The 27318-nt window shown below is 47.0% G+C and overlaps 1 protein-coding gene across 3 annotated transcripts; it reads left to right on the top strand.

Moving 5' to 3' along the window:
• Positions 1-1057: 1057 nt before the first annotated feature.
• LOC116956985 (E3 ubiquitin/ISG15 ligase TRIM25-like) lies at positions 1058-24626 on the top strand. 3 transcript variants are annotated; one of them, XM_076054907.1, is made up of 6 exons: positions 1058-2327; positions 2660-2755; positions 6594-6827; positions 7487-7509; positions 9882-9985; positions 22021-24626. In XM_076054907.1, exons 1-6 carry the CDS (start codon positions 1770-1772, stop codon positions 22566-22568), a joined length of 1563 nt encoding a protein of 520 aa, XP_075911022.1. In that variant the 5' UTR covers positions 1058-1769; the 3' UTR covers positions 22569-24626. The 3 variants fall into 3 exon arrangements, with proteins under 3 accessions (XP_075911022.1, XP_075911024.1, XP_075911023.1); XM_076054909.1 differs by lacking the exon at positions 22021-24626 and adding an exon at positions 11251-11392 and having other exon boundaries at positions 1093-2327; XM_076054908.1 differs by lacking the exon at positions 22021-24626 and adding an exon at positions 11173-11392 and having other exon boundaries at positions 1093-2327.
• The last annotated feature ends 2692 nt before the right edge of the window (positions 24627-27318 follow it).

The raw sequence follows: 27318 nt of genomic DNA, 5'->3' as shown, positions 1-27318 counted from the left end.
GCTCTCCCCTCGACATTTAGAATCCACATCACGCGTTCAGAGTTTTTGGCTGAGAAAATGTCCACGGGAAAAGTCACTTCGCTGGGCTTTCATTTGTGGCCAGGTCGCCTGTGGGAAAAAAGAGCTACGTAGCTCAGTGGACCTTACTACCTTGTGAAATATTTTTGTTATTTTTTTTTATAGAATCTGCCAAACTCAGCGAGTCCAGGATTTAAAATGTCAACATTGACAAGAATAGGTGATGAAGACTTTTTTTGTTTACGTGACGGTGATTTTAAACGTTGAGCAAGATTTTTTATGCATATTAGGAAAATGTACAGGGATAGTCATACAGATATTGAGCTTAGACGAACGACGATGTTTGTTTAGCCAGAGGCTGTTCGCTGTTGTAATGCGTGAGGCCACCCACCCAGGGACCCAGCCACTCAACCGCACAATCTCCCAGCCCCCCTTCTTCCCTCCATCACCGCCCGCTCGCCCACCCTTCACCCCATCCTCCTGTATATCTGTTTCCCCTCTCATCAAATAACCACCCCACTCACTCACTCAACCTCCACCACCACCCACTCACTCGCTCGTACCTTCGATTAGCACGAGTGGCTACGTAGGCTGAGAAATAATTTCAATATACATACTCACCGACTCACCCACACACCCACTCACCCAACCACTCACTCACCCACACACTCACCCACACACCTCCGATTAGCACGGTTGACTACGTACGGTGTGAAAGAAATTAAACATACATAAAACCGATTTAAAGCTTTCGTGACTGCAAGGATTCATCTTCATTGGTTCTTTCGGTAAAGTCACGTAGAATGAGAATAAAATTATAAATTGATAAAATAAAATAACACAATAATATTCTCACGACGTTTCGGCCACAACACAAGCGGCCTTCATCAGGTGAAGGGACTAGACTGTCTGGAGGACAGCGCTGTCCTCCAGACAGTCTCGTCCCTTTACCTGAAGAAGGCCGCTTGTGTTGTGGCCGAAACGTCGTGAGAATATTATTGTGTTATTTTATTTTATCAATTTCTAATTGTATTCTCATTCTACGTGACTTTACCGAAAGAACCAAAGAAGATACATAAAACCACCATCCACCCAGAATAAAACTGTGGTAGGAATAAAAAAGATGAAAAAATATTTGACAGATGAACAGAGGGCGCATGAAGCCAGTAGTTAAACTATTAGCTATTACTTGATAAAGGTGGAAGACAATTACAGACTGCGAATCTTGAAAAAAGGCCTTGCAATGAAAAAATTGATAAAGACACAGAAGGAAAAAAACAAGTTCACCTTTACATCAGAATGTTTGCACAAGGTGCGGTTCCATTGTGCAATGCACACAGCCTGACCCCAGCCGGTCAATCAGCTTGTGGGACAAACCATTATCGCTGTGTGCCTGGCTGCTGCTGCTGGGTTTTGTTTGTACAAATATTATATCACTTGAGACCGGTCAAAGCTACGTATGTATGTTGAACTTCTTCCACACCGTACGTATCCAACCGTGCTAATGGGAGGTGCAGGGGAAGGACAACAAACTAAACACAAATCAGTTTTAGCTATAACAGTGCGTGACTGTAATGCCACGTCTACACAGGTGAGCGCGGCCGCCGTGTGGAACATTCCAGGGCGTGTCTCGACGTATTTATAACTTAACTGCAGGTGAAGTCAGTCCATTTCCTTGTTCGTCTCCGCTGTGTGAGCAGCTGCTGCGATAGCTCCTCCGTGAGCTGCGAGTCCGAGTGAAGCTATGGGCCATGGCGAGCGCGTCTCCCAGTGATTGTGTAGACAGTGAGCTGAGCTGCCCCATCTGCCTGTGCACGTTTGACTCCCCCTCCACGCTGAGCTGCGGACACTCGTTCTGCCTCCGGTGTCTGGACGGTGCCTGGGAGAGAGCGAGCAGCTTCAGCTGCCCGCAGTGCCGAGCGACCTTCCCTGAGCGGCCCCAGCTGAAGAGGAACGTGGCGCTCGCAAACCTGGTGGAGCAGCTCAGAGTTGCAGAGAGGATGGCCGTAGTTGTCTTCTGTGACACCTGTGGTGATGGGAAGACTCGTGCAGTGAAGACCTGCCTCAGGTGTGAGACTTCCTTCTGTGAGTCTCACCTGAAACCTCACCTGAACAACCCGAGATTGATGGACCACGTCCTGGTGGCTCCCATTGTCAGCCTGGAGGAGCGAAGATGCCAGCAGCATGGAGACCCCTACAGGTTCTTCTGCAAGCAGGACGAAAGCCTGATCTGCACGGTCTGCACAATCGCAGGGCACCATAGAGGGCATGATGTCACCACACTGGAGGATGTGCATGAGATATGGAAGGTGAGGCCCTCAGGGAGTGAGAACCAAACAGGAGTGAATGATACCACACACGAGCTGGTAAAAGCCATCACTGCGCATAACAACGTGCCATGTAAATAATCAGTGTTACTGGGATTAATAGAAACATCTCATAAAACAAACATCACCATGAGTTGATTCCCTTTCTGTGGTCTCTTGCATTGTATACTAGTCAGTCAGTCTAGTCTGACTTCCTGACGCCTCTTCTGGTGGGCATTTCAGGGCCACCACTGTGGAGTGGCTCCGTGTGGAGTGGGCATGAGAGGGGGTCACTCAGGGAGTGGAGTCTCCTCTGCTGACTTCGTCTCTTACAGAGTGGAGTCGGAGAGGAGACGCGAGCGGTGGAGAAGAAGAGGAGGGAGGCGGAGGCGTCTGTCGAACAGATGGAGGCCACTCGCAGGGACGTGCAGGTACCGCGTGTGGGCTCTGTGATCCTGTGACCTCCACCGTTTGGAGTCTGACTCTCCCTGTGAGACCAACTCCGTAGAATTTTGTCATACTTCAGTAAATCCCTAATAAATCTACAGGAAATTGAATCATTATGGTGACGAGTGCTTGAAATGTGAACAAAAATTTTCAATTAAACTTTTTAAGAAAAACGTTCATATCTCGTGCCTCCAGCCAAGATGCTCACTTAATTTTACTGAATGACTTAAAAACATTCGCTAACGGTGAGATGGTAGGACAGGTATAGATATAATATATACAAGACGACCTTGTGCTGTAGGGAGCATTTATTTCTGTTCGTGCAGTGTGTTTAATTTATCTTGTGACACAGCTGTCTTCGTGCTGATTTCTATTTTCTTCGTTGCTGTGCTTTATTCTTTTTTTATTTCGTAATTATTTTGACCCAGGCCGCTCATACAAATAAGACTCTCTCGCAATCTTGAGTTCTCACCTGATAAAAACAAAAATCAACTTAAACTTTATTTAACTAGGGGATAAAATATACTAATAGAAGCACATGATGAAAGTGTCATAGTTTATAGTGTTATAGGTTCTAGATAATAGGTTATAGAGTTTGAGTGTAAAAGTTGGGGTTGACCAAAGGCATTGATCAAAGGCGTTATTCCACCACGGGGCACGAGCACGCTGGTGTATCAGGTATGGCACTGGGGTGGATGGAGTCATGCCTACATTATTCGATCACGGTTCGTGAAGCTGGGTGATGAACAGTAATCGCTTATGCTGTGCCTAGTTGGTGTACCACAGGGGTCCGTTATCAGGCCCTTCCTATTTTCAACATATGTCTCTCCAATCGCCAATGTCATCTCATCGTATGACATCAAGTTCCATCTATATGCTGAGACAATTTTATACCGCAGTTAATTAAAAGTTAGATATGAAGAGCCTCGGTGACTTTGAAAATTGCATGTCAGCAATGCACATGTGCTTTGCACGAAGTGAAACGCTGCTTAATCCAGAAAAATCAGAGGATCTGCAGACGAAAACATTTGTGGGAGGATCAGGTGTGGTGGTCGCAGACTCCAGGATGCAGTTTTCTACTCATCTAAAGAGCCTCAGCACCATACTCAATCAGAATATGTCGATTGATCTCCACGTGCAAAATACAGACTTTGACACTGCCAAAAGCCTAAAGCACAATTAAAGATCAGCTGACACGACTCAACGAATTAGCCCAGGAAACCAAGACACCGCATACTGTACAATAACAGCCACATACCGTCATACACCCACCTACGTGTAGGCCGTGACCTGCTATATTTGCACAGTGCAACCTAGCGTTGTGACATCATCATTACAGCCATGGGCGCCATTTTCAGAACCCTGAATGGGTCTCAAACGGTGTGGATAAAATTCTAGAAACTAATCGCATTGAATGAAGGGATAGCTCTCACTCGGACGCCTTCACAGCCGTCCCGAGATATCCCTGAGGCACAAATCAGACTGTGGCGTTGCAGCGGTTTCTAATATGAACAACTTAAAATGTTATCTTCATTAGGCAATTCACATTGAACGAATCATTTAATGTATATTTTTAAACACAACAAAACAATTTAGAGAAAAGTATTTGTGGTAGAAAAAATATTTCTCATCTCCAGCTGATTGGTGGGGCGGCGCCCCAACGCCCCTTGTGTACGAAACGTGCCTGGTTTCAGAATATTTTTTGAAGTAATATTTATGATGCGAAGGAAACAAGGTTTTTTTTCCAAAACGTTGGTGCTGCAATGGCAAGGGCTTTGTCACCTATTCCAATATTTGTTCTTTGGATAGTTAAAGGCAATTAGATGGACGCCTTAGCTTCCTTGGATTTGGCAATGGGATGAATGAATTAGCTAAGTACAGCGTAGCTTTGCCAATCAGGACTTTGTGGGTGAACAGGGCCCACTGTAGATTTCTTCTTGGATCCAGTTAAGTGAGATTGGATTTTTAATCAGATGTCACAATGGTGGGTCCTGTGTGGTACACCCAGTGCAAATCGATGAGCATAATGATGAATCAGGTTTAGTCGGTTTAATGATTCATTAGGATCGGATCTATAAGCAGCATCACAGTAGTCAATGAGTGATTAAATGAGAGCTTCACCTATTTGCAGACATCATCAAATGGGAAAATAATGTTTCATTCTATCTAATCCAGAGATTGATTTGATATTTTACTGTTTTGCGGTGTATAGCAACACATCAGAGTAAAATGTTGGTTACCTGGAGAATAAATTGTGACCATAATATATTCAAAAGAGCCCGGGTTTATTACAGTAGAAAGTTGTATGCAACGTAGGTCAATTTTCACATATACTACCACACCTCCTCTTGATTGTCTAATCACAAGTTATTATATCCGTAAATTTAATTAGGCTAGGATTTATATGTGAGGTAAACCATGTTTCAGACAAACAGAAGGTGTCTGGCTAAATATTGAATTAAATTTTGAATTGTAAAAATGGACCTTTGTCAAAATTAAAGGCCTTAATAGTATTTTGAAATAAAGTGCTGTCTTAATTGGCGTTTGCTGACATGTCGAGAGGCATGTCTATGCATCAAATTGTAAATGTTGAGAACCAGTTTTAGGGCATTAAGTTGAAGTCCATCGAAGCCCTGTTGTAGATGCTGGGGCTGTGTCATCAGCAAAAACGTAAATGTCAAAGTGCAGATTGGAGATGCCTTCTTGTTGAAATAGAAAGAAAACAGAACAGGACCAAGCACAGAGCTCTGAGGAACTCCTTTAGTATTCGGGGTCCTGTCAATCCCCCATTATGGACACAATTTGAAATCAGTGAGATAAGTCGTTGCGAATCCACTTGATTGCACAATCCGAAACATGTAGCAATTTTAGCCTTTGCAACATTACAGCGTGATCCACAGTGCCACGCATGCCCAAACAGCTTTTGTTTGACCAGATAGAGGGGGATAAACGGGCATAGCATGGGCTAGAAAAGAGACGGAGCTGATGTGGTACATGAGGATGTGGGACTGAGTGGACTTGTCGATGACCGGTACCAGCAATGTCAAGATTGGCCTCTGTGAAGGAGGATGCTCATGAAGGACGCTCCTGGGCAGTTGGAGGCAGTCGCCATCCAGCAAGAGTGGAGGGCAGAGGAGTGAAGCTCACAAAAACGAGCGAAGCACCGGGCAGCTAAAAGAACATTCAATCTAACTGGTATTGGCCAAACTTCACAATGCTGAGAAGTTACTCAATTAATACCACAAAGCAACAGCGTTGCCCTCTACTCTCAAAACTTGGCAGGACCTTGCAAAAATAGTCTTGTAACCAAGTTGGTTATGTACGGTGCAAAAGAACTTCAACATACATACAAGAGAGATATTTCTGGGCAAACAAGCAGAATAATAAAAAAATAATAACCATGGCTCATGGAAAATCTTATCTTATATTTATAGAGTGCGTTCTCTCATGGCGCTTTATAAACAAAAACTGTAACAATAGAGTAAGTTAGACGGCAGGGCCAATAAATCCGTGACAGTAACAGAGGGCACATAGGGGTCGTGAAAGGGCAGGGGAGGAGTGGGAAGGAGGGGAGGGGCGAGGGGAGAGGAAGGGAATGGGTGAACTTTGAGAGACGAACGAAAGGAAGTTAAGGAGGGGGACTGCTTCATCTAGAGGGGAAACGTCGTGAAAATTGTATTATTTTATTTTTATTAATTTATTATTTCCCTTCTACATGATTTTACCGAAAGAACCAAGAATATGAATCCCTGCAGTCACGAAAGCTTTAAATCGAAATTTAATGGGGAATGGTTAATCATTAGAATCCGTGTGTCTCGACAGGGATCTATGACTGGGGTGAAGGAGCGAATCAAAGCTGAGTTCACCCACCTGAGAACGGCACTGAATGAGGACGAGAGGGTGGCTTTACATCGCGCAGAACTGAAGGAGAAGGAGCTGCTGTCCCAGATCGACAAGAACATCGCTCATTACAAGCACGAGATCAGCGAGCTGCAGAAAGCAGCCGCGCGCCTCCGCACTCTGCAGGAGGAGAGGGACTCGCTCACGTTCCTGAAGGTAGATCGCTCGCGAAGCCAGGGGGAGTGCCCCAGTTTGACAGAGCCCTCAGCAGTAGAGAGGCTTCTGGCCCTAGGGTTTAGATGCTCAGAACATGAGAACACAGCTTCAATAACAATAATAATTTCCCTTTACCACGATAGTGGCTTCATTTGAAATTCCACTATCTATCTAAATTAATTATGTACCTTATCGCATTTTCTGCAGAGAATTCCACATATTACCCTGAAGACAACATTCAGATAAAGTTCAATTCTAAATACCTGATGTTATGCAATTTAATCGACTTTTTATAAACAGTTGCTCTGTTGCTATCAGGTGTTTGATATCCACTCTCAAGCACTTTTAATATACAGACATGAATTTCCTCTGCAGAAATAGACATTGCTTATCATTTTGAGAGATTGTTTCAAGCCTCGGGAAATGAGCACTGCCCAAGGCTGAAGGGGACTCAAACCCTGGCTAAAGGGTTGATATGCTCAGGTCTTGAGAAGATCGCTTCACTTATTAACCAAGGATACAGATTTGGCCTTCACGGGGTAATTAGCCAAGATGCGGGATTCATATTCCGGTTATGGGACTCGCAGAGAGAACTCGAGCAATGCCATGGGAGCGAATGGAGGCAGCATCACAGTGACGTATCTCTCTGTATCCCACAGGGGCACCTGGAGGAGACACGCAGGTACAGAACCTCAACCATCACAGACCAGTACCACGAGGCAGTGCAGTGTGGGAGCCTTCAGCTGTGTGTTTACTTGTACAGTGATTTTAATCACCGTTGTGATTGTAGTTTACTTGGATAGTGATTTGAATCCCTGTTGCATACATTAAAGTTAACATCAGGTGGTTCTGATGAATTGCTTTAAACGATACTATCCTAGCTCGTTTCTTTAGAACTGCTTTGTGTTTAGTTTGTTGTAATTCCCCTCACCTTCGATTAGCATGGTTGGCTAAGTTCGGTGCGAAAGAAGCTAAATAGACACACATACATATGTGTGTAATGATGCTCTTTGTGATATGGACAATTTGCTGTGTGTGCTTGGTGCTGTTTGTGATTATCTGTATGTGGAACATCGGCTGTTTATATTGAGCGGGTGTTACAAACTGGATGCGTGTGACCATGCAGTCTATTATAGAGTTTTTTGGCTTACATCACGTAAATATATAAATGTGTCATTAAAACCCACCACCACCCGACACAGCCAACTACATGCTAATTTCTCAAATTAACATCACGCTAATCCCTCACATTAACATAGCCACTTCCGTGCCCTGGTCGTAGGAGGCCGCTCTCATATCTTACAATCACATGCTAATTTCTCACATTAACATAACTAGCCCCGGTCACTGCTTTATAACCCTTGAGCTACACCTATTTCAAACCTTTTAAAACAGTCTGCGTCAGCAGCAGACCATGCTTTCCCACCTGATGATGGACGCTTATTTTGCGCCCAAAACGTCGTGATTTATTTTATTTTATACCTACGTGACTTTACCGAAAGAACCAAAGATTATAGTAAGGGTTGTCACGTAAACAGAACATGCCAATTCGTGACTAGTACAGCACACCGGTGTGTTGGAGAGCCGAGCCAAGCCACAACATTTACAATCTGAGGACGACGTTTCACCAGTAATTACAAATAGCTTCATCAAGCGACAGCCAGATTTGTGGAGAAATCTTACTGTTTTATTCCATATATAGAGGCGTAGATGTGTTGACCACGCAGCTGCGCTCTCGCACAATGTGTGGGCGGGGGGCGTGGTTACTAAGGCAACATACATTATGCATGTGCATTATGCGAGCCCTTTGAACTTGACCTTCCTGTCTATTGTGTTTATTAAAATAGCCCTATCAACGGTAATCCCTACTGAAGTACGCTGCCCTTTGTAGACATGCATTTAAATAATTTATTATTTGAAGATTTGCTTGCACGCAGCACTAAGGCGGAAGCTATCCGAACAGTTAAAGAATTTTGATTTCTTTCAATTTCGATAGATTATCTAATTAGTCTTGGCCAGTAGTAGCTAGTCTTGCACAAAACTTCAAGATTATTAAATTGATTGAGTATCCTTGTTTGCACACGTGTTCTGCTACTGCTGACAGTTGTATTATGGATAATTTAATGTTTCTCTGATGTTCTTTTAGTCTCGTCCTATTTGCCCAACATGACATTTACCACACGTGCAGTTAATCCTGTACACACCTTCTGTTGATAGCTTCGGTAATACATCTTTTGTACCAGATATTATTTTCTGTATTTTATGTACCATGCCAAATCTGACTCGGATGTTTTGTTTTTCCAAACATCTATCTAGTTTATCAGTTACTCCCGCAATGTACAGTATTTAAATCGTTTTAATTACTTGGGCAGTTTCAGTGCTCTTACTTGATTTGGTTTTAGTGTTCAATGCCCTATTGATTTGTGCATCATTGTAACCGTTAATTTGCAGCGCTTCTTTAACATGTTCAATTTCACTTCTCAGACTATCACCATCTGACACTTTCTTAGCTCAATGAATGAGCGTCTTAATAAGAGCAGATTTCTGTGAGGGGTGATGGTGTGACTCTGCATTCAGATAGGCATCAGTATGCGTTTTCTTTCGGTAAACACTGTTATTTTACCATGCTAATGTTGCATAAATAGAGGACTGCATATTGCACAAGGACTATTTATGGAGCATGAGCTGTGTGTGGGACACAGGTTCCATTTAATGATGCTGCATTTTAAACGTCTGCATGTGGTGATGCTGTGTGTGTGTGTGTGTGGTGATGCTGTGTGTGTGTCTAGTGATGCTGTGTGTGTGATGATGCTCTGTGTATGTATGATGATGCTGTGTGTCTGTGGTGAATCTGTGTGTGTGTCTAGTGATGCTGTGTGTGTGATGATGCTCTGTGTGTGTATGATGATGCTGTGTGTCTGTGGTGATGCTGTGTGTTTGTGTGGTAATGATGTGTGTGTGGTGATGCTGTACGTGAGTGGTGATGCTGCGTGTGAGTGGTGATGCTGCGTGTGAGTGGTGATGCTGATTGTTTTTTGCTAATCGTTGTCACAGGGGAAAGGTTCCTAAGAAGTCTCCGCCCCCAGCTCCTACTCCACTGGACACCCCCACGATCCGCTCCCTTGAGAGAGTCATGGGCAGACTGCTCCCTCTCGTCTGTGAGTTCATCACTCCTGCCCCAGTGTGGAGGGGAGACCTTGGCTATTGAAACAACTGATTCCAGATACTAGGGTCCTGGGTTCAATGCCCAGTTCTAACTGATGCCCAGTATAGTCAATGTACTCATGTGCTGTGAGTCTAGGCTGAGCTTAGTCTCCAATTGTTGCACAACAAACACAACCCTCCATTGCTAATAGCACTTCGTTCACTCTCATCCAAAAGCGAGGGCATCAATGTCAGTGTCATATCATGATGCATATGACTCAGTGTTAATTCCTGAGACTCACAGAAGCAGAATAAGTCTCGTTTTGGAATGTCAGGATTCATCATTCCTATTCCAGGCTGTTACATTTAGGCTCGAGCAACTTTTATAAGTCGTAGGGTTCAGTGTCCATATTCCAGGCTCAGGTGATAAATTTATCACTCTTCATATCATAAGATACGTTACAGATACACAGGTAGTGAATTATCTAAATTTTAATGTATAGTGCACACACATGAGTGTAAATCGCTCTTACGGTGCCCTATTAATACTAGACGGGTATGTTAAACTTGTTTCCCACCGCACTTAGCCAACCATGCTAATCGGAGGTGCGAGTGTATAATTATTGAGCGAGGATGTCATTGGCCAATGTAGCAGATGAATCTATTAGTAGAGGAGGTTTCTCGGTCAAGGATGTCATCATCAGATGAGAGCCAGACTACATCACCGTTGTAATGCAAAAGGTTAATTGTTAATGCATGAGGTGCATAGCCAGGCTAACTCAGCATTAGGATTCATCAATATTGCTTGAGGCTGCTATATCCCTTCTAAGGCACCTCAAGGATTATTGGGATTTGGTGTTAATTCCAGAGGCTCACAGAGCCACACTGGGCTATCACTGTGGCTGACCATGTGTATCACTGTACATGTGTTATAGTGCAAAGACGTCTCAGAGGCAGATCTTCTTAGGGGCTTACGCCAAGGGTTTATTTGGGGCTTACGCTAAGAGACTATTAGGGGCTTATGCCAGTTACGGGCTAAGGGCTAATATAATTCTCCCCAGGGATAGGGTACTGGGACTCCTAACACAGTGACTTACCGGGCTCTTCCCACTGTGCCGGCCGAGGGCTCTACCAAAATCGGCCGAATAGCTAAAGCAGCCACTCCTAACCCTCATGCTAGATTTCCCCTATTCCCCGTCAGCCCTACCCCTGGGTCCCAACTTCCACCCTTCACGTTCCCGGGCTACTGCTACAATCCCGCTCACGTCACGGGCTCCAGCTTAAGTACCCCACGGAGACATGACGTCATCGCCCCGCCCCCCATGCATGACGTCACTGCTCGTGACGTCATCCTACCGGACGTCACCGCACCAGAAGGTGAGCGTGATGTAATGTCCTCGACTACTCTTCTACATTACCCCCTCCCCCCGCCCCCCCCCCCCCCCCATGAAAAAGAATTAGCCTACACCGGCTGTAACCATTACTAGGTAGCATGGTACAAGTTAAAGTTTGGAAACAGTCCCCACATGGGACACCGTAAAAGTGTCCAAGGAAGGCAGGGGACGAATAAATGGCCCCACTGGCCGTCACAGTATCCGCACGCCCCGTGAGCGTGTGCGTGATGCCGGCCCGCTTCCCCCGCCTGGTTAGGTGTCACTGTTTGTTACTGGCGGGGGCTCTGCAGGCACATACACAGGCAGGGCATTGCTCGCGCCATAACAACCCGTGCGGCCCGGATTGTCGGACGCATCAATCGCCGGCCGCTCCTGAAGTGGGGATGAATCAGTGAGGCCAGGCAGTACAACCCGCTTGAGCCGAGATGGGTGCACAAACCAGTGGCGGCGGCCCAACTGAATACGGATGCACTGCGGTCGGCGGACTTCTATGACTTCGACAGGGCCCTGCCAAGGGCGATGCAATTAAGGTGATGTGCCAACAGGTACTTGGGGGCCGACAGCCTGGTGTTTGGGCAAGCGCTCGTTAGCCGCCTGCCGGCTGGCCGAATTATCCAAGGTCGCCTGCCGTGACTCGCGCAGCCAGTCGAGTGCGAATTTCATTGGGGCAGGCACTGGTGAGCATTTTTTGAAGGCCTCAAGTCCAGCTGGACGTGCATCAGGGGCTCCGGGTCTCTGCCATACAATAAATAAAAAGGGGAGAACCCTGTCGAGGCATGCGGTACCAACCTATATGTGGCCAGAACCCCCGGAATGAACAGGTCCCAGTCCGATTGGGACGTACTTACGTGGTGGCACAGCATGGATGTGAGGGTGCGGTTCAAGCGGTCTACCATCCCGTTGGACTGGGGGTGGTAAGGCGAGGTGCAGATTTTCTTTGTGCCAAGAAGGTCGCAGACTCCTTGAGCACCCGAGAAGAAAAGTTCCGCCCCTGATCAGTCAAGAGCTGTTCCGGCGCACCCTTGTCAACAACGTACTCCTGTACGAATGCCTCAATGATGGACGAGGCCGACTGGTCCATCAGAGGCCACGCCATAGGACAACGTGTGAGGTACACAACTCACACCAAGACGTACCTGTGGCCCCGTTGGGATACGGGGAATGGCCCCAGAATGTTGAGTGCCATTAAATCATTGACACGAGAAACCCGGATGGACTGCAGCAGGGCCCGATCCTGGCCAACTGGGGCCTTCCTCCGTGCACAGTCATGGCAACCCTTCAAAATTAGTGCCACGTCATCCTCCACACGTGACCAATAGTAGACCCATTTAAGGGTCAACAAGGTCTCATTGTAGCCCAGGTGCATAAGTTTCTTGTGAATGGCTCGGGTCAATTTACCTCGCAGGCCAATGGGCACAACCACGCAATAACGTTCCAACTGTGCATCCCAATGCATGAGGAAGCCGTCATGCACGGCGATCACCGGGGCAGCCGACGGAGTTGAGCTCCGGGCATTTGGCCCAACACGGCGTCGTAGCCTCAGCAGAGGAATCCTCCATCTGCAACTTAGACCATACCTCTCAGGGGAGTCCCAGGCCGAAATCAACAGGCAACACCACACCCGGAGGGGGGGGGTCGCTTCGGCCGATGCAACCAACTGGGCCGCGGTGTCTACTGGGGCCTTGCCGCGACTAGAACCCAGGGCACAAGCGCACCCGCCGTCCGTAGGCAGCCTGGAAAGGCCATCCGCATTCCCATGCTGAGTCCCCTTCCGGTGGATGACATCGAAGGGGTACTCCTGGAGCACCTCGAGCCAGCGGGACAGCTGACCCGAAGGCTGGTCAATCCTCAGGGAATATTGCAGGGCCACATGGTCGGTCCGGATGGTAAACCGCCTACCATACAAATAGGGCCTGTACAGCTGGACGAAAAACACTGTGGCCAGCAGCTCCCTCCGGGTCACACAGTATCTCTGTTCAGTGGGAGACAAAACACGGCTGCCATAGGCAATAACCCTCTCAACCCCATCGACCACCTGAGCCAGGACAGCCCTAATGCCCGTGTCACTGGCATCGGTGTCGAGGAGGAAGGGTTTGGAGAAGTCCGGATACCCCAGGGGCGGCGCATCCGCCAAGGCCGTGCCAAGTGCCACAAAAGCGGCTTCCTCCTCTATCCCCCAGCAAAACTTTTGACCTTTGGCAGAGAGTGCGTGCAGTGGCTTTGCAATTGTCACAAAATCGCGGACGAACCGACGATAGTACGATGCGAAGCCAACAAAGCTACGCACCTCAACGACAGATGTAGGAGTCGGCCACGTCCGGACACAAGCTGTCTTTTCCGGATCCATGGCAACACCTGACGCACTCACAATGTGTCCCAAATACTTCACCGATGGTTGCAATAAATGACATTTCTGTGGTTTGAACTTCAAGCCCGCGGCCCACACTTTGAGGAACACTGCCTCAAAGCATTGCAAGTACTCGTCAAACGTACGGCCGAAAACAATAACATCATCCAAGTAGATTAAACAAGATTTCCACTGCAGCCCCGCCAAGACCATCTCCATGAGATGCTGGAAGGTGGCCAGGGCCGAATGGAGACCCATAGCAAGCCGATTGAATTGGAACAGCCCCTGGGGTGTGCGGAACGCTGTCTTGGGTCTAGAGGCCTCGTCCAGTGGCAACTGCAGAAGCCCGAGAGCAAGTCTGGGGTCGAAAAGAACCGCACACCCGAGAGAGCGTCCAGGGAATCATCATGCGAAGCAATGGATATGCATCAGCCACCGAGATCTTGTTTAATTTACAGAAGTCGACACAGAAACGGAGACTCCCATCCCGTTTCTTGACTAGCGCAAAGGGGGCACCCCAAGGGCTAGTGGATGGGGAGAAAATGTCCGCTGCCAACATCTCGTCACCTGCGGAGCGGACATGATCCTTTTCCGCCGGGCTAAAGTGGTATGAATTTAGCCGAATAGGGGTCGAGTTTCCCGTATCTATGTGATTGTTCCAGGAGAGTGGTGCGACCGAGATCGAATTTACTCTGGCTAAACACATTGGTGAACCTCACGATGAGTTCGTGGAGCCACTCATGACACAACACATCGATCCATGATGCGTCGGTCCTCCCCTTGTGCAACATACCAGCCACAAACTCTCCAGCCGGCCTAGCATCATCGGGAGGGGGGGCCCGGGGTAGCTTCCGCTAAAACGGCACCAGCTGGAACGACGATCGGCGAGGGCCCCGAATTTAGGACCTGTAAAAAGGGGTCCTGGCCCGCCGACATGGCCGTCAAGGCACCTACCTACTCGTCCGACCTCGAAAAGTAATTGGAGGGAGACAAGAGGATACTTGCCTCCGGGGAATGCAATTTTAATGGTCTGCACAGCCTGAGGGGTTGTAGGATTGTGACCCAGGTGGAACCGTCACATACACCTTAGTCAAGGCCCGCACACTGGTGGCAAGGGGGGACAGTACAGTGGGAGAATGTAGAAAGTGCAACCACCCCCCCCCCCCCCGACGGCAACTTTACACAACCTTGGTCAACAAAAATTTGCACGGGCATTTTGGCCAAAAAATCAGTCCCCAAGAGACATGGCAGTGCCAAGGTCCTGGAGACAAGAATGGGCCCCACCAATTCAATTTCGCCAATTGTGATCGAAGCGACAATGTGACCCAAAATGCCAAGGCTGCCGCCATTCGCAGCCACACAAGCTCCTTGAACCGGCCGCAACGGCCCAACGCTGCATGGCAGAAACCGAAAAATGGACTCAGAAACCATCCATGTCCACCAAGATTTGCACCTCGATCCCTTGCACGTACCCTACCACCGCCGAGGACACGGCAGCGGCCGCCACCACGCGATGCGCAAGTGCATTCCACTGGCGGGTCCGCCTGGGCGACCCGGCAGATGGACACTAATGTACAGGGCCCGAGCCCGGCCCCCCAGAGATGACCCCGCGAGGATGGACCCTAACCCCGTTAGATGCGTGAGGTGAGGGGAGCCGCCGTACGATTGATGCGTCGCGACTTGCCTGGGGCCCCAAGGCTGCTGCTGCTGCTGCTGCTGAAGAGCCGGTGGAAGGAGGGGAGGCCTTAGCGAAGGCCCCGGGAGCGTCGCGGCAACATACATTAATATAACTACACATTAAAATATAGCACATACACACAGATGAGTGCAAATCACTATTACATGAGCTCTTTTAACACTATACGTGTGTATAATTGAGTGAGCATGCTATTGCTATTCTGCGTGTGAGTCTGACACGCACACACACTAGGGCTAAGATGTTTAGGATTCATTACTATTGCTTGAGGCAGGGAGATCCAGACACCTTGAGGATTGCCCGTGTAAATTACTATACTATCACACACACGAGTGTACATCACTACACTATCACACACACACGAGTGTACATCACTACACTATCACACACACACACACGAGTGTACATCACTACACTATCACACACACGAGTGTACATCACTACACTATCACACACACACACACGAGTGTACATCACTACACTATCACACACACACACACACACGAGTGTACATCACTACACTATCACACACGAGTGTACATCACTACACTATCACACACACGAGTGTATATCACTACACTATCACACACACACAAACGAGTGTACATCACTACACTATCACACACACACGAGTGTACATCACTACACTATCACACACACACGAGTGTACATCACTACACTATCACACACACGCAGTGCACATCACTACACTATCACACACACGAGTGGACATCATCACTACACTATCACACACACACGAGTGTACATCACTACACTATCACAGACTCAGAGTGTACATCACTACACTATCACACACACAGTGTACATCACTACACTATCACACACACACGAGTGTACATCACTACACTATCACAGACACGAGTGTATATCACTACACTATCACACACAAACGAGTGTACATCACTACACTATCACACACACACGAGTGTACATCACTACACTATCACACACACACACGAGTGTACATCACTACACTATCACACACACGCAGCGCACATCACTACACTATCACACACACGAGTGGACATCATCACTACACTATCACACACACAGAGTGTACATCACTACACTATCACACACACAGTGTACATCACTACACACACACACGAGTGTACATCACTACACTATCACACACACACTAATGTACATCACTACACTATCACACAGACACACGAGTGTACATCACTACACGATCACACACACACACGAGTGGACATCACTACACAATCACACACAAACAGTGTACATCACTACACTATCACACACACACGAGTGTACATCACTACACTAACACACACACGAGTGTACATCACTACACTATCACACACACGAGTGTACATCACTACACTATCACACACACACGAGTGTACAACACTACACTATCACACACACACGAGTGTACATCCCCACACTATCACACACAGTGTACATCACTACACTAACACACACACACAGTGTACATCACTACACTATCACACATACAGAGTGTATATCACTACACTATCATACACACAGTGTACATCACTACACTATCACACACGAGTGTACATCACTACACTATCGCACATACAGAGTGTACATCACTACACTATCACACACACACAGTGTACATCACTACACTATCACACACACACACACGAGTGTACATTACTACATTAACACACACACACGAGTGTACATCACTACACTATCACACACACACAGAGTGTACATCACTGCACTAACACACACACACGAGTGTACATCACTACACTATCACACACACACAGAGTGTGCATCACTGCACTAACACACACACACACGAGTGTACATCACTACACTATCACACCCACACACGAGTGTACATCACTACACTATCACACACACACACGAGTGTACATCACTACACTATCACACACACGAGTGTATATCACTACACTATCACACACACACACAAACGAGTGTACATCACTACACTATCACACACACACGAGTGTACATCACTACACTATCACACACACACACGAGTGTACATCACTACACTATCACACACACGCAGTGCACATCACTACACTATCACACACACGAGTGGACATCATCACTACACTATCACACACACAAGTGTACATCACTACACTATCACACACACACAGAGTGTACATCACTACACAATCACACACAAACAGTGTACATCACTACACTATCACACACACACGAGTGTACATCACTACACTAACACACACACGAGTGTACATCACTACACTATCACACACACGAGTGTACATCACTACACTATCACACACACACGAGTGTACAACACTACACTATCACACACACACGAGTGTACATCCCCACACTATCACACACAGTGTACATCACTACACTAACACACACACACAGTGTACATCACTACACTATCACACATACAGAGTGTATATCACTACACTATCATACACACAGTGTACATCACTACACTATCACACACGAGTGTACATCACTACACTATCGCACATACAGAGTGTACATCACTACACTATCACACACACACAGTGTACATCACTACACTATCACACACACACACACGAGTGTACATTACTACATTAACACACACACACGAGTGTACATCACTACACTATCACACACACACAGAGTGTACATCACTGCACTAACACACACACACGAGTGTACATCACTACACTATCACACACACACAGAGTGTACATCACTGCACTAACACACACACACGAGTGTACATCACTACACTATCACACCCACACACGAGTGTACATCACTACACTATCACACACACACACGAGTGTACATCACTACACTATCACACACACGAGTGTATATCACTACACTATCACACACACACACAAACGAGTGTACATCACTACACTATCACACACACACGAGTGTACATCACTACACTATCACACACACACACGAGTGTACATCACTACACTATCACACACACGCAGTGCACATCACTACACTATCACACACACGAGTGGACATCATCACTACACTATCACACACACAAGTGTACATCACTACACTATCACACACACACAGAGTGTACATCACTACACTATCACACACACACGAGTGTACATCACTACACTATCACACACACACGAGTGTACAACACTACACTATCACACACACACGAGTGTACATCCCCACACTATCACACACAGTGTACATCACTACACTAACACACACACACAGTGTACATCACTACACTATCACACATACAGAGTGTATATCACTACACTATCATACACACAGTGTACATCACTACACTATCACACACGAGTGTACATCACTACACTATCGCACATACAGAGTGTACATCACTACACTATCACACACACACAGTGTACATCACTACACTATCACACACACACACACGAGTGTACATTACTACATTAACACACACACACGAGTGTACATCACTACACTATCACACACACACAGAGTGTACATCACTGCACTAACACACACACACGAGTGTACATCACTACACTATCACACACACACAGAGTGTACATCACTGCACTAACACACACACACGAGTGTACATCACTACACTATCACACCCACACACGAGTGTACATCACTACACTATCACACACACACACGAGTGTACATCACTACACTATCACACACACGAGTGTATATCACTACACTATCACACACACACACAAACGAGTGTACATCACTACACTATCACACACACACGAGTGTACATCACTACACTATCACACACACACACGAGTGTACATCACTACACTATCACACACACGCAGTGCACATCACTACACTATCACACACACGAGTGGACATCATCACTACACTATCACACACACAAGTGTACATCACTACACTATCACACACACACAGAGTGTACATCACTACACTATCACACACACACACGAATATACATCACTACACTATCACACACACACGAGTGTACATCACTACACTATCACACACACGAGTGTACATCACTACACTATCACACACACGCAGTGCACATCACTACACTATCACACACACGAGTGGACATCATCACTACACTATCACACACACACGAGTGTACATCACTACACTATCACACACACACAGAGTGTACATCACTACACTATCACACACACAGTGTACATCACTACACACACACACGAGTGTACATAACTACACTATCACACACACACACACATACTAATGGACATCACTACACTATCACCCAGACACACGAGTGTACATCACTACACTATCACACACACACACGAGTGTACATCACTACACAATCACACACACAGAGTGTACATCACTACACTATCACACACACAGTGTACATCACTACACTATCACACAAACAGTGTACATCACTACACTATCACACACACAGTGTACATCACTACACTAACACACACACGAGTGTACATCACTACACTATCACACACACGAGTGTACAACACTACACTATCACACACACACGAGTGTACATCCCCACACTATCACACACACACACAGTGTACATCACTACACTAACACACACACACGAGTGTACATCACTACACTATCGCACATACAGAGTGTACATCACTACACTATCATACACACAGTGTACATCACTACACTAACACACACGAGTGTACATCACTACACTATCGCACACACAGAGTGTACATCACTACACTATCACACACACAGAGTGTACATTACTACACTATCACACACACAGTGTACATCACTACACTATCACACGCACGAGTGTACATTACTACACTAACACACACACGAGTGTACATCACTACACTATCACACACACAGAGTGTACAACACTACACTATCACACACACAGTGTACATCACTACACTATCACACACACAGTGTACATCACTACACTATCACACACACAGTGTATATCACTACACTATCACACACACAGTGTACATCACTACACTATCACACACACTGTACATCACTACACTATCACACACACACAGTGTACATCACTAAACTAACACACACACAGAGTGTACATCACTACACTATCACTCACACACAGAGTGTACATCACTACACTATCACACACACAGTGTACATCACTACACTATCACACACACTGTACATCACTACTATCACACACACACAGTGTACATCACTAAACTAACACACACAGAGTGTACATCACTACACTATCACACAGTGTACATCACTACACTATCACACACACACGAGTGTACCGGCCTTCACAGGTGCTCACCAACAGCACTTGCTCCTACAGTCTGTGAAAGGTGACACACGGGAGATGTTTGTGTTTGTTGTACACACACAGAGACGCTATGGCGGTGTTTATATCCACGCTGTTGCTGCTGTGATCCACTGCCTCCCACGGGCACTACCGCACAGTAGGGCTGAACGATTAATCGATTCCAAATCGAAATCGCAATTGGAAACAATGCGATTAGCAAATCGCAATGGCTACGATTTTTAGCGATTCAAAAAGTCCTGTCAGTTTCTATTTGGAATTGTTTCGTGTTTCATTAATATGACTTTATTTATTAAACTTAACAGTTGTTACATGTTTGATTGTTCTTTTTAAATTAAAATATTTTAATAAATACACGTTGGAAACAATTAATATCTTTAAAGTTCTCATCCTTGCATTAGAATAGAAAGAGCAGTTCATATTGTGATGGTATCACGTGGCAATGCTCAATCACGTGTTTTAAATCTATCACACAATGAATATCGAACTGAAGCTTGATTTACATTTTTTTTAATCGCAAATCAAATCGCAACATGTCAGAAAAATCGCAATTAGAGATTCTCCCCAAATCGTGCAGCCCTAGCGGACAGAGCACCCCACCTCCTGGCACCTCGCAAAGCCCCGCACGGGCAGCCACCACCACCCTGCCTAGCAGGTGCTACAGGCTGCGGGGTCACGTGGTGGGGCAGTCAGCACCCTGCCTAGCAGGTGCTACAGGCTGCGGGGTCACGTGGTGGGGCAGTCACCACCCTGCCTAGCAGGTGCTACAGGCTGCGGGGTCACGTGGTGGGGCAGTCACCACCCTGCCTAGCAGGTGCTACAGGCTGCGGGGTCACGTGGTGGGGCAGTCACCACCCTGCGTAGCAGGTGCTACAGGCTGCGCGGTCACGTGGTGGGGCAGTCACCACCACCCTGCCTAGCAGGTGCTACAGGCTGCGGGGTCACGTGGTGGGGCAGTCACCACCCTGCCTAGCAGGTGCTACAGGCTGCGGGGCTACGTGGCGGGGCAGCAGGTAGCGGGGCAGACAAACGCACCGCTGTACTGTACTTCTGTGCTCTCGCCAGCTGTGCCACCTGACTTCGCCAACGCGCGGTGACCGGCGTGGTGAAGTATGGTCAAATATTCCCCGCGACCCGCACGGTGTAGGGAGGCAGTGGATTGACAAAGTGCCCGTTAGATGTCATCACACCGCTAGCTACGCGCTACAACGTTGTGTAACAATGCCCATTATGAATTGCTCTATTGTAGTGTGCGTGCTTGTTAGTGCACGAGTGATATTGTTAAAGTGGTGCTGTTGTTACCACGGCTACTGTGATTATCGTTACTGCAGATGGACGCTCACCGACTGTGGACCCAAACTCTGCCCAGGACGACCTCCAGATTTCCTCGGATCTCAGGACGGTGACGTGGACCGCTGTCTCCCAGGGTCGCCCCGATCACCCACACCGCTTTGATGCCTACTACCAAGCCCTGTGCTCAGAGAGCTTTTCGTCGGGTCAGCACTACTGGGAGGTGGACGTGGGGGGTGCGGCGGGGCGCTGTGAGGTTGGAGTCACGTACGGGACGATCGCACGGAAAGGGCTTGGTGACGAGTGCGGGCTGGGACACAACGACTCATCCTGGGTGTTATATAAAGTTAACAACAGCTGGTCAGTGTGGCATGGTGGTGTCTGGACCTCAGTGCCGGTGAGGGATCCTCCCCGGAGAGTCGGGTGTCACCTGCACTGGGAGGCGGGGCTGCTGTCGTTTTACCGCGCCGACTCCATGGAGCTGCTGCACTGCATTCACCACTCGTTTAGTCAGCCTCTCTACCCCGCGCTGGGTGTGTGGGGTGTTGATGACTCAGTGAGGATTCTGGATCTGAGTCGTGCGTCCTGAGAGCACGGAGTGTGAGCAGCGCAGAGAAACGGGCACAACGCACAGACTCACGCACACAAAGACACAGATCCACCGTGCAGCCTAAACAGGCTGTTGGTGCAAGTGCTGTTAGCAAACGCCTCAGAAGGCTGACACGACATTCGAGGGGGTGGGTGGCCAACACCACGACTGACCCGCCTTTGTCTCCCCAGTGGTAACGTTTACACACCGCACCAGGAACTCATTTGGGGCTGAGTCGACCTACGGGAGGCCCATGACCCGTTCGCCAACACCATTGCCAATTATCTGATTCGGTCCTGGGTCTCCCCTAGGGTCGACTCAGCATCAAATGAGTTCCTAGTGTGGTGTGGGAACATCGCCACTGGGGAGACAAAGGCGGGTCAGTCGTGGTATTGTCCACCCACCCCCTTGTGTGCCGTGCCGGCCTTGATAGGTGGTCGCTAACAACACTGGCCCCAACAGTCTGTTAAGGATATACGTGGGATATTTGTCTGGGTGAGTGGGTTGGTGTGTTTATGCCTTTCTGTGTCTTTGTTATTGTGTCTGTGTGTGTCTTTGTGTGTCTTTATCTTTTTGTATGTCTGGACATTGTGCTTGCCACCCACCCCCTCGTGTGTCACAGTGCCAGCCTTCATAGTTGCTACTCGCTACTTACAGAACTTGCCCCAACAGTCTGTTAAGGCTACGCGGTGAATCTTTATCTTTAGTGTATATAGGGGCATGTGTGTAGTGTGCGGTTGAGCTGTGGTGCAGTGGTTAGCGCACTGTGGGGGGGGGAGTGGGGGGATTTAAGGTTCTCTCTGACGCCATCGTCCCTCGCACCGCACGCCGCGTGGCGCTCAACGCCGAGGGGGCGGAGCTCCACCGCGGGCGTGCTGGGAACACGTGTCACGTGACGCTACGGGGTGACGCGCGCCGTCCCCCTCGCGGTCACTCGCTCGTTGGGCGATAAACCCGGGGTGGGAATGGGGTGGGAATGGGATGGCATCACTATGACATGTTTGTCATAACCAGGGTTTGAGTGACTCCTCCACCCACACAAACTAGGTTTATTTTACAGGGCTAAGAGAGAAAGAAGCCATTTTAAAACCTAGTAGGAGGGCTTTCGCCTCCAATATCTTCTGTAATAAAGGTTGATTTTGCTGAATGACTGTTATTTAATTAAGTCTGATATATATCTCGAGTGAAGATCTACCTTACACTACAACACGACTAATATTGTCTCAACACGCATTAATAACGCAGACACTGTGTTCTATTACAGGGATAATGACAACGCGAACTCCAAATATACAGCAGCTGTCACGGTAGTAATCTAACCCACGACCTCCTGCATACCAGGCGAGGGACTTAACATCTCCTAGCCACCGCGGCACCCCTCCTTAACGTGAGACACCAATCCGGTGTGAACCCAATCTCGAGTCTGAGGCTGTTTAGCAACGCGTAGATGATTTGAGACGCATTGATTATATCGTACCAGTTGTGTAGTTGTGTGAACGCTAATCGCATTGTGCTCGGGACTCTGGATGAGATTTATATTTGCTTCATTGCTGGCATGGGTTTGACTTGTTTTGATTTTTTTCATTTTTGTGACCCAGGTCACTCTTGTCAACGAAACTCATCCTGATCTCCTGAGTTCTCACCTCGTTAAACTCAAATTCAACTCAACTCGATCATCATCAGCATCAGCAGAAGTGTCATCTGCAGCAGAATTAGTAGTAGCAGCAGGACCAACAGCATCAGCAGTGGTAGCTCCATCATTAGCATCATCATCGTCAGCATCAGGAGTAGTACCAACAGCATCAATAATAATAGTAGCATTTTCAGCAGCAACAGAATGTTCACCAATCGCAGTAGAAGCAGCAAAAGCAGCAGCAATCACTCTTGCAGCCGAGACTCATCCTGGTCTCTTGAGTTCTCACCTGGTTAAACAAATTGACTTTAACACAAATTACTTGATTGTGTTCTGGGTTACCTGTGAATTGGAATACTATTTTATTGTGGGTCAAGGGTCGATGTGTGTGTGGTGATGAATAAAAACATTAAATCTGAACATCACTTTACTGTGCTGGGATGTTTGGGCTCACGTTTGGGTGAGTTTCCTCGTCTCTCTGTGGCTGGGCGGTAGCAGTTTGACATCTTGATATCAGTGGTGGCTATGCACGTGGCCTGTAATCCCGCACTGTGGAGCTGAGGGTTGGTGGGACCCCTCGAATGTTGTGAAGCCCACTTCCCGAAGGAACCGAGCAGATGCCATGCCCCAAGCTGGCTCTGCCAGGAGAACTCCGTATTGCAAAGTGTGGACTAAAATCGTCTGTCCCTTCTGTATGGCATGGAGTGTAGCGCCGTTTCAAGCGCAGGCTTTATGCGGGTCGACCAAATTCTTCCCACATGCACACATACAAACATTCATTGACTAAAGACATCTTAACATACATAGAGGAGTGCAGACATTTGGTAATAAGTTTAACACGTTGGCTTTCACGACCAATATCCTCAATAACACATTTGGGGGGGGTTAGAACCCGTAAATATATAAATGATGAAGCTAGTTGTAATTAGTGGTGAGACGTCGTACTCAGATTATAAATGTTGTGGCTTGGCTTTTCATCACACCGGTGTGCTGTACTATTAACGAATTAGCATGTTCTATTTATGTGAAAAACCTTACTAATTGGCTGTGTCGGGTGGTAGCAGGTTTATTGACACATATATTTATAGATTTGGTAATCGTTGGTGAAGCCAGCTAATCACCACCTGACTGATGCTTTCCCGCTTGCCTCTGGTTCCTCGACGATCATGAGAGATGTGCTTTGTGCACGTAATGTCATCAGAATGGAATCTCACGAAAAACCGATGACATACGCATACGTCATCGAAATAGGTTAATATATACATCAGTTGAACAATCGAAATCATATACATGACTCATTATGTACCCAACATATTCAAACTGTGTACTATACTATACTTTGCACGACGTTTCGATCACAACACAAACAATCGTCATCAGGTGGGACAACGACAGCAAGAAAAAACTGCTGAAGTAGGCGAGAGATCTGCCGTGGCACGAGGTTATATAGTAGGCCTCGGCAGTAGGGGGGGAGAGAGAAGAGGGGGAGAGGGGGCGCGGCAGAAAGTGGACCCCGCGGCAGCCCTGGGTCACTGGAGTAAAGTGGACCACGGCAGCAGCACTGGAGAGATCGGCTGCATGGAAGAAGAGAGAAGGGGAGGGAAGGAGGTGGGGCAGAAAGTGGACCCCACGGCAGCACCCGGGTCACTGGAGTAGAGATCGGAAAGAGATGCACAGAGAGAGAAAGACACAGAGAGTCGGAAATAACAGCTGACATAGGCAGGTAGGATGTAAACATCACTGTCAGTTAAGACTTTACCTGGTTAATAACGTCCTTCCAATTATTGCTCAGTTTGTACCCATCTTCTCGGTTGAAGTTGTGTCTGTGTTTATATATCTGGATGACTTCATGAACAAATCTCTGATAATAGCCGGTGGGTTTGCAGAGTACCTTCGTCTTGGAAAAGTCAATTTCGTGTGAGCCCACTTTGTTAAAACAATGATCAGCAACAGCAAAGATATTGGTCCTACCGTGTTTCAGATCTGAATTGTGTTCATGAACATGGTCTGAGATGTTGTTTCGTTTCCTCAATGTAACTGCTGCCGCAGCCACAACTCAGCTTGTAGATACCCGGGTATTGCATATCAGGAATCACATCCTTTACAGATGGGATCAAATCACGGATTTTGTGTACTGTGTTGAAACGAACCTGGATCTTGTGTTTGTTTAAGATTTTGGAAATCCTTTTGGTAACCCCTACTATGTATGTCAAAGTAAAGGTATTGGTTGGATCCTCAGATGGTTGTCTCCCCATGGCTGGGGAGACAGCTTGTACTGTATGCTGTTCTTGACTGAATTATGTAGATTCAAATAAGTGACTTAACAGAATGTACATATCCAACATACTTTTTTGTTTATCTCTGGTCTCTTTTCTTCATCACATTGGTGCTTTATACGACTGAGGTTACTTAGGGGTCACAAAAGGGAGAGAGGAGGGAAATATATAAGAGGTGAAAGAATAAATAACCTGAGATTCGCGGACGACATAGATCCGATGGAAGAAAGCTGCGTAATAGTACTGCAGGGAAGTCTTCTTACGTGGAATAAGTCAGGAAAGGATGCAGGACTGAGGATTAACGTGGAAAAGACAGTCAATGGTGTCGGAATGGAGGGCGTTGAGCAAGAAGTAATAATAGATAGTGGCAAGATTGAGAATGTAAATTAATTTGAATATTTGGGAAGTCGACTGACATGGGAAAACGACTGCCTGAAAGACAAAAGAAGAGCGAGGATAACAAAGGCAAAAGGAGGAATGGCAGGATTCAATAACATTTTGAGAAGCAGGTAAATCGGCTGTAAGACCAGGCTGAACATCTTAAGAACATGCGTTTTCAGCACAGCTTTGTATTCCTGCGAGACTTGGAGATTGAAAAAGACTAACAAAGATAAAATATTGACACTCGAACTGTATTGCAACAGAATGATATTGCATCTAAGCTGGACACAAAGACTGACCAACGTAGAAGCAAGAACAAAGGTTGCACAGAAGAAGACCGATTGCAGGGAGCGATGAGAAAGAAACTGGCACTATTTGGACATTATGTGGGATGAACAACAGCAGGAAAATGTAATGTCAGTTGTTCGGAAAAATGGAAGGAACAGAAAAGAGAGGAAGA

Source organism: Petromyzon marinus, chromosome 68 (genome assembly GCF_048934315.1).
Source record: "Petromyzon marinus isolate PM22_M1 ecotype Great Lakes invasive population chromosome 68, UKy_Petmar_22M1.pri1.0, whole genome shotgun sequence".
In the NCBI taxonomy this organism is placed as follows: Eukaryota; Metazoa; Chordata; class Hyperoartia; order Petromyzontiformes; family Petromyzontidae; genus Petromyzon; species Petromyzon marinus.
Note: the sequence above shows the minus strand (reverse complement) of the source record. Positions and strands in the feature narration are given on the sequence as shown.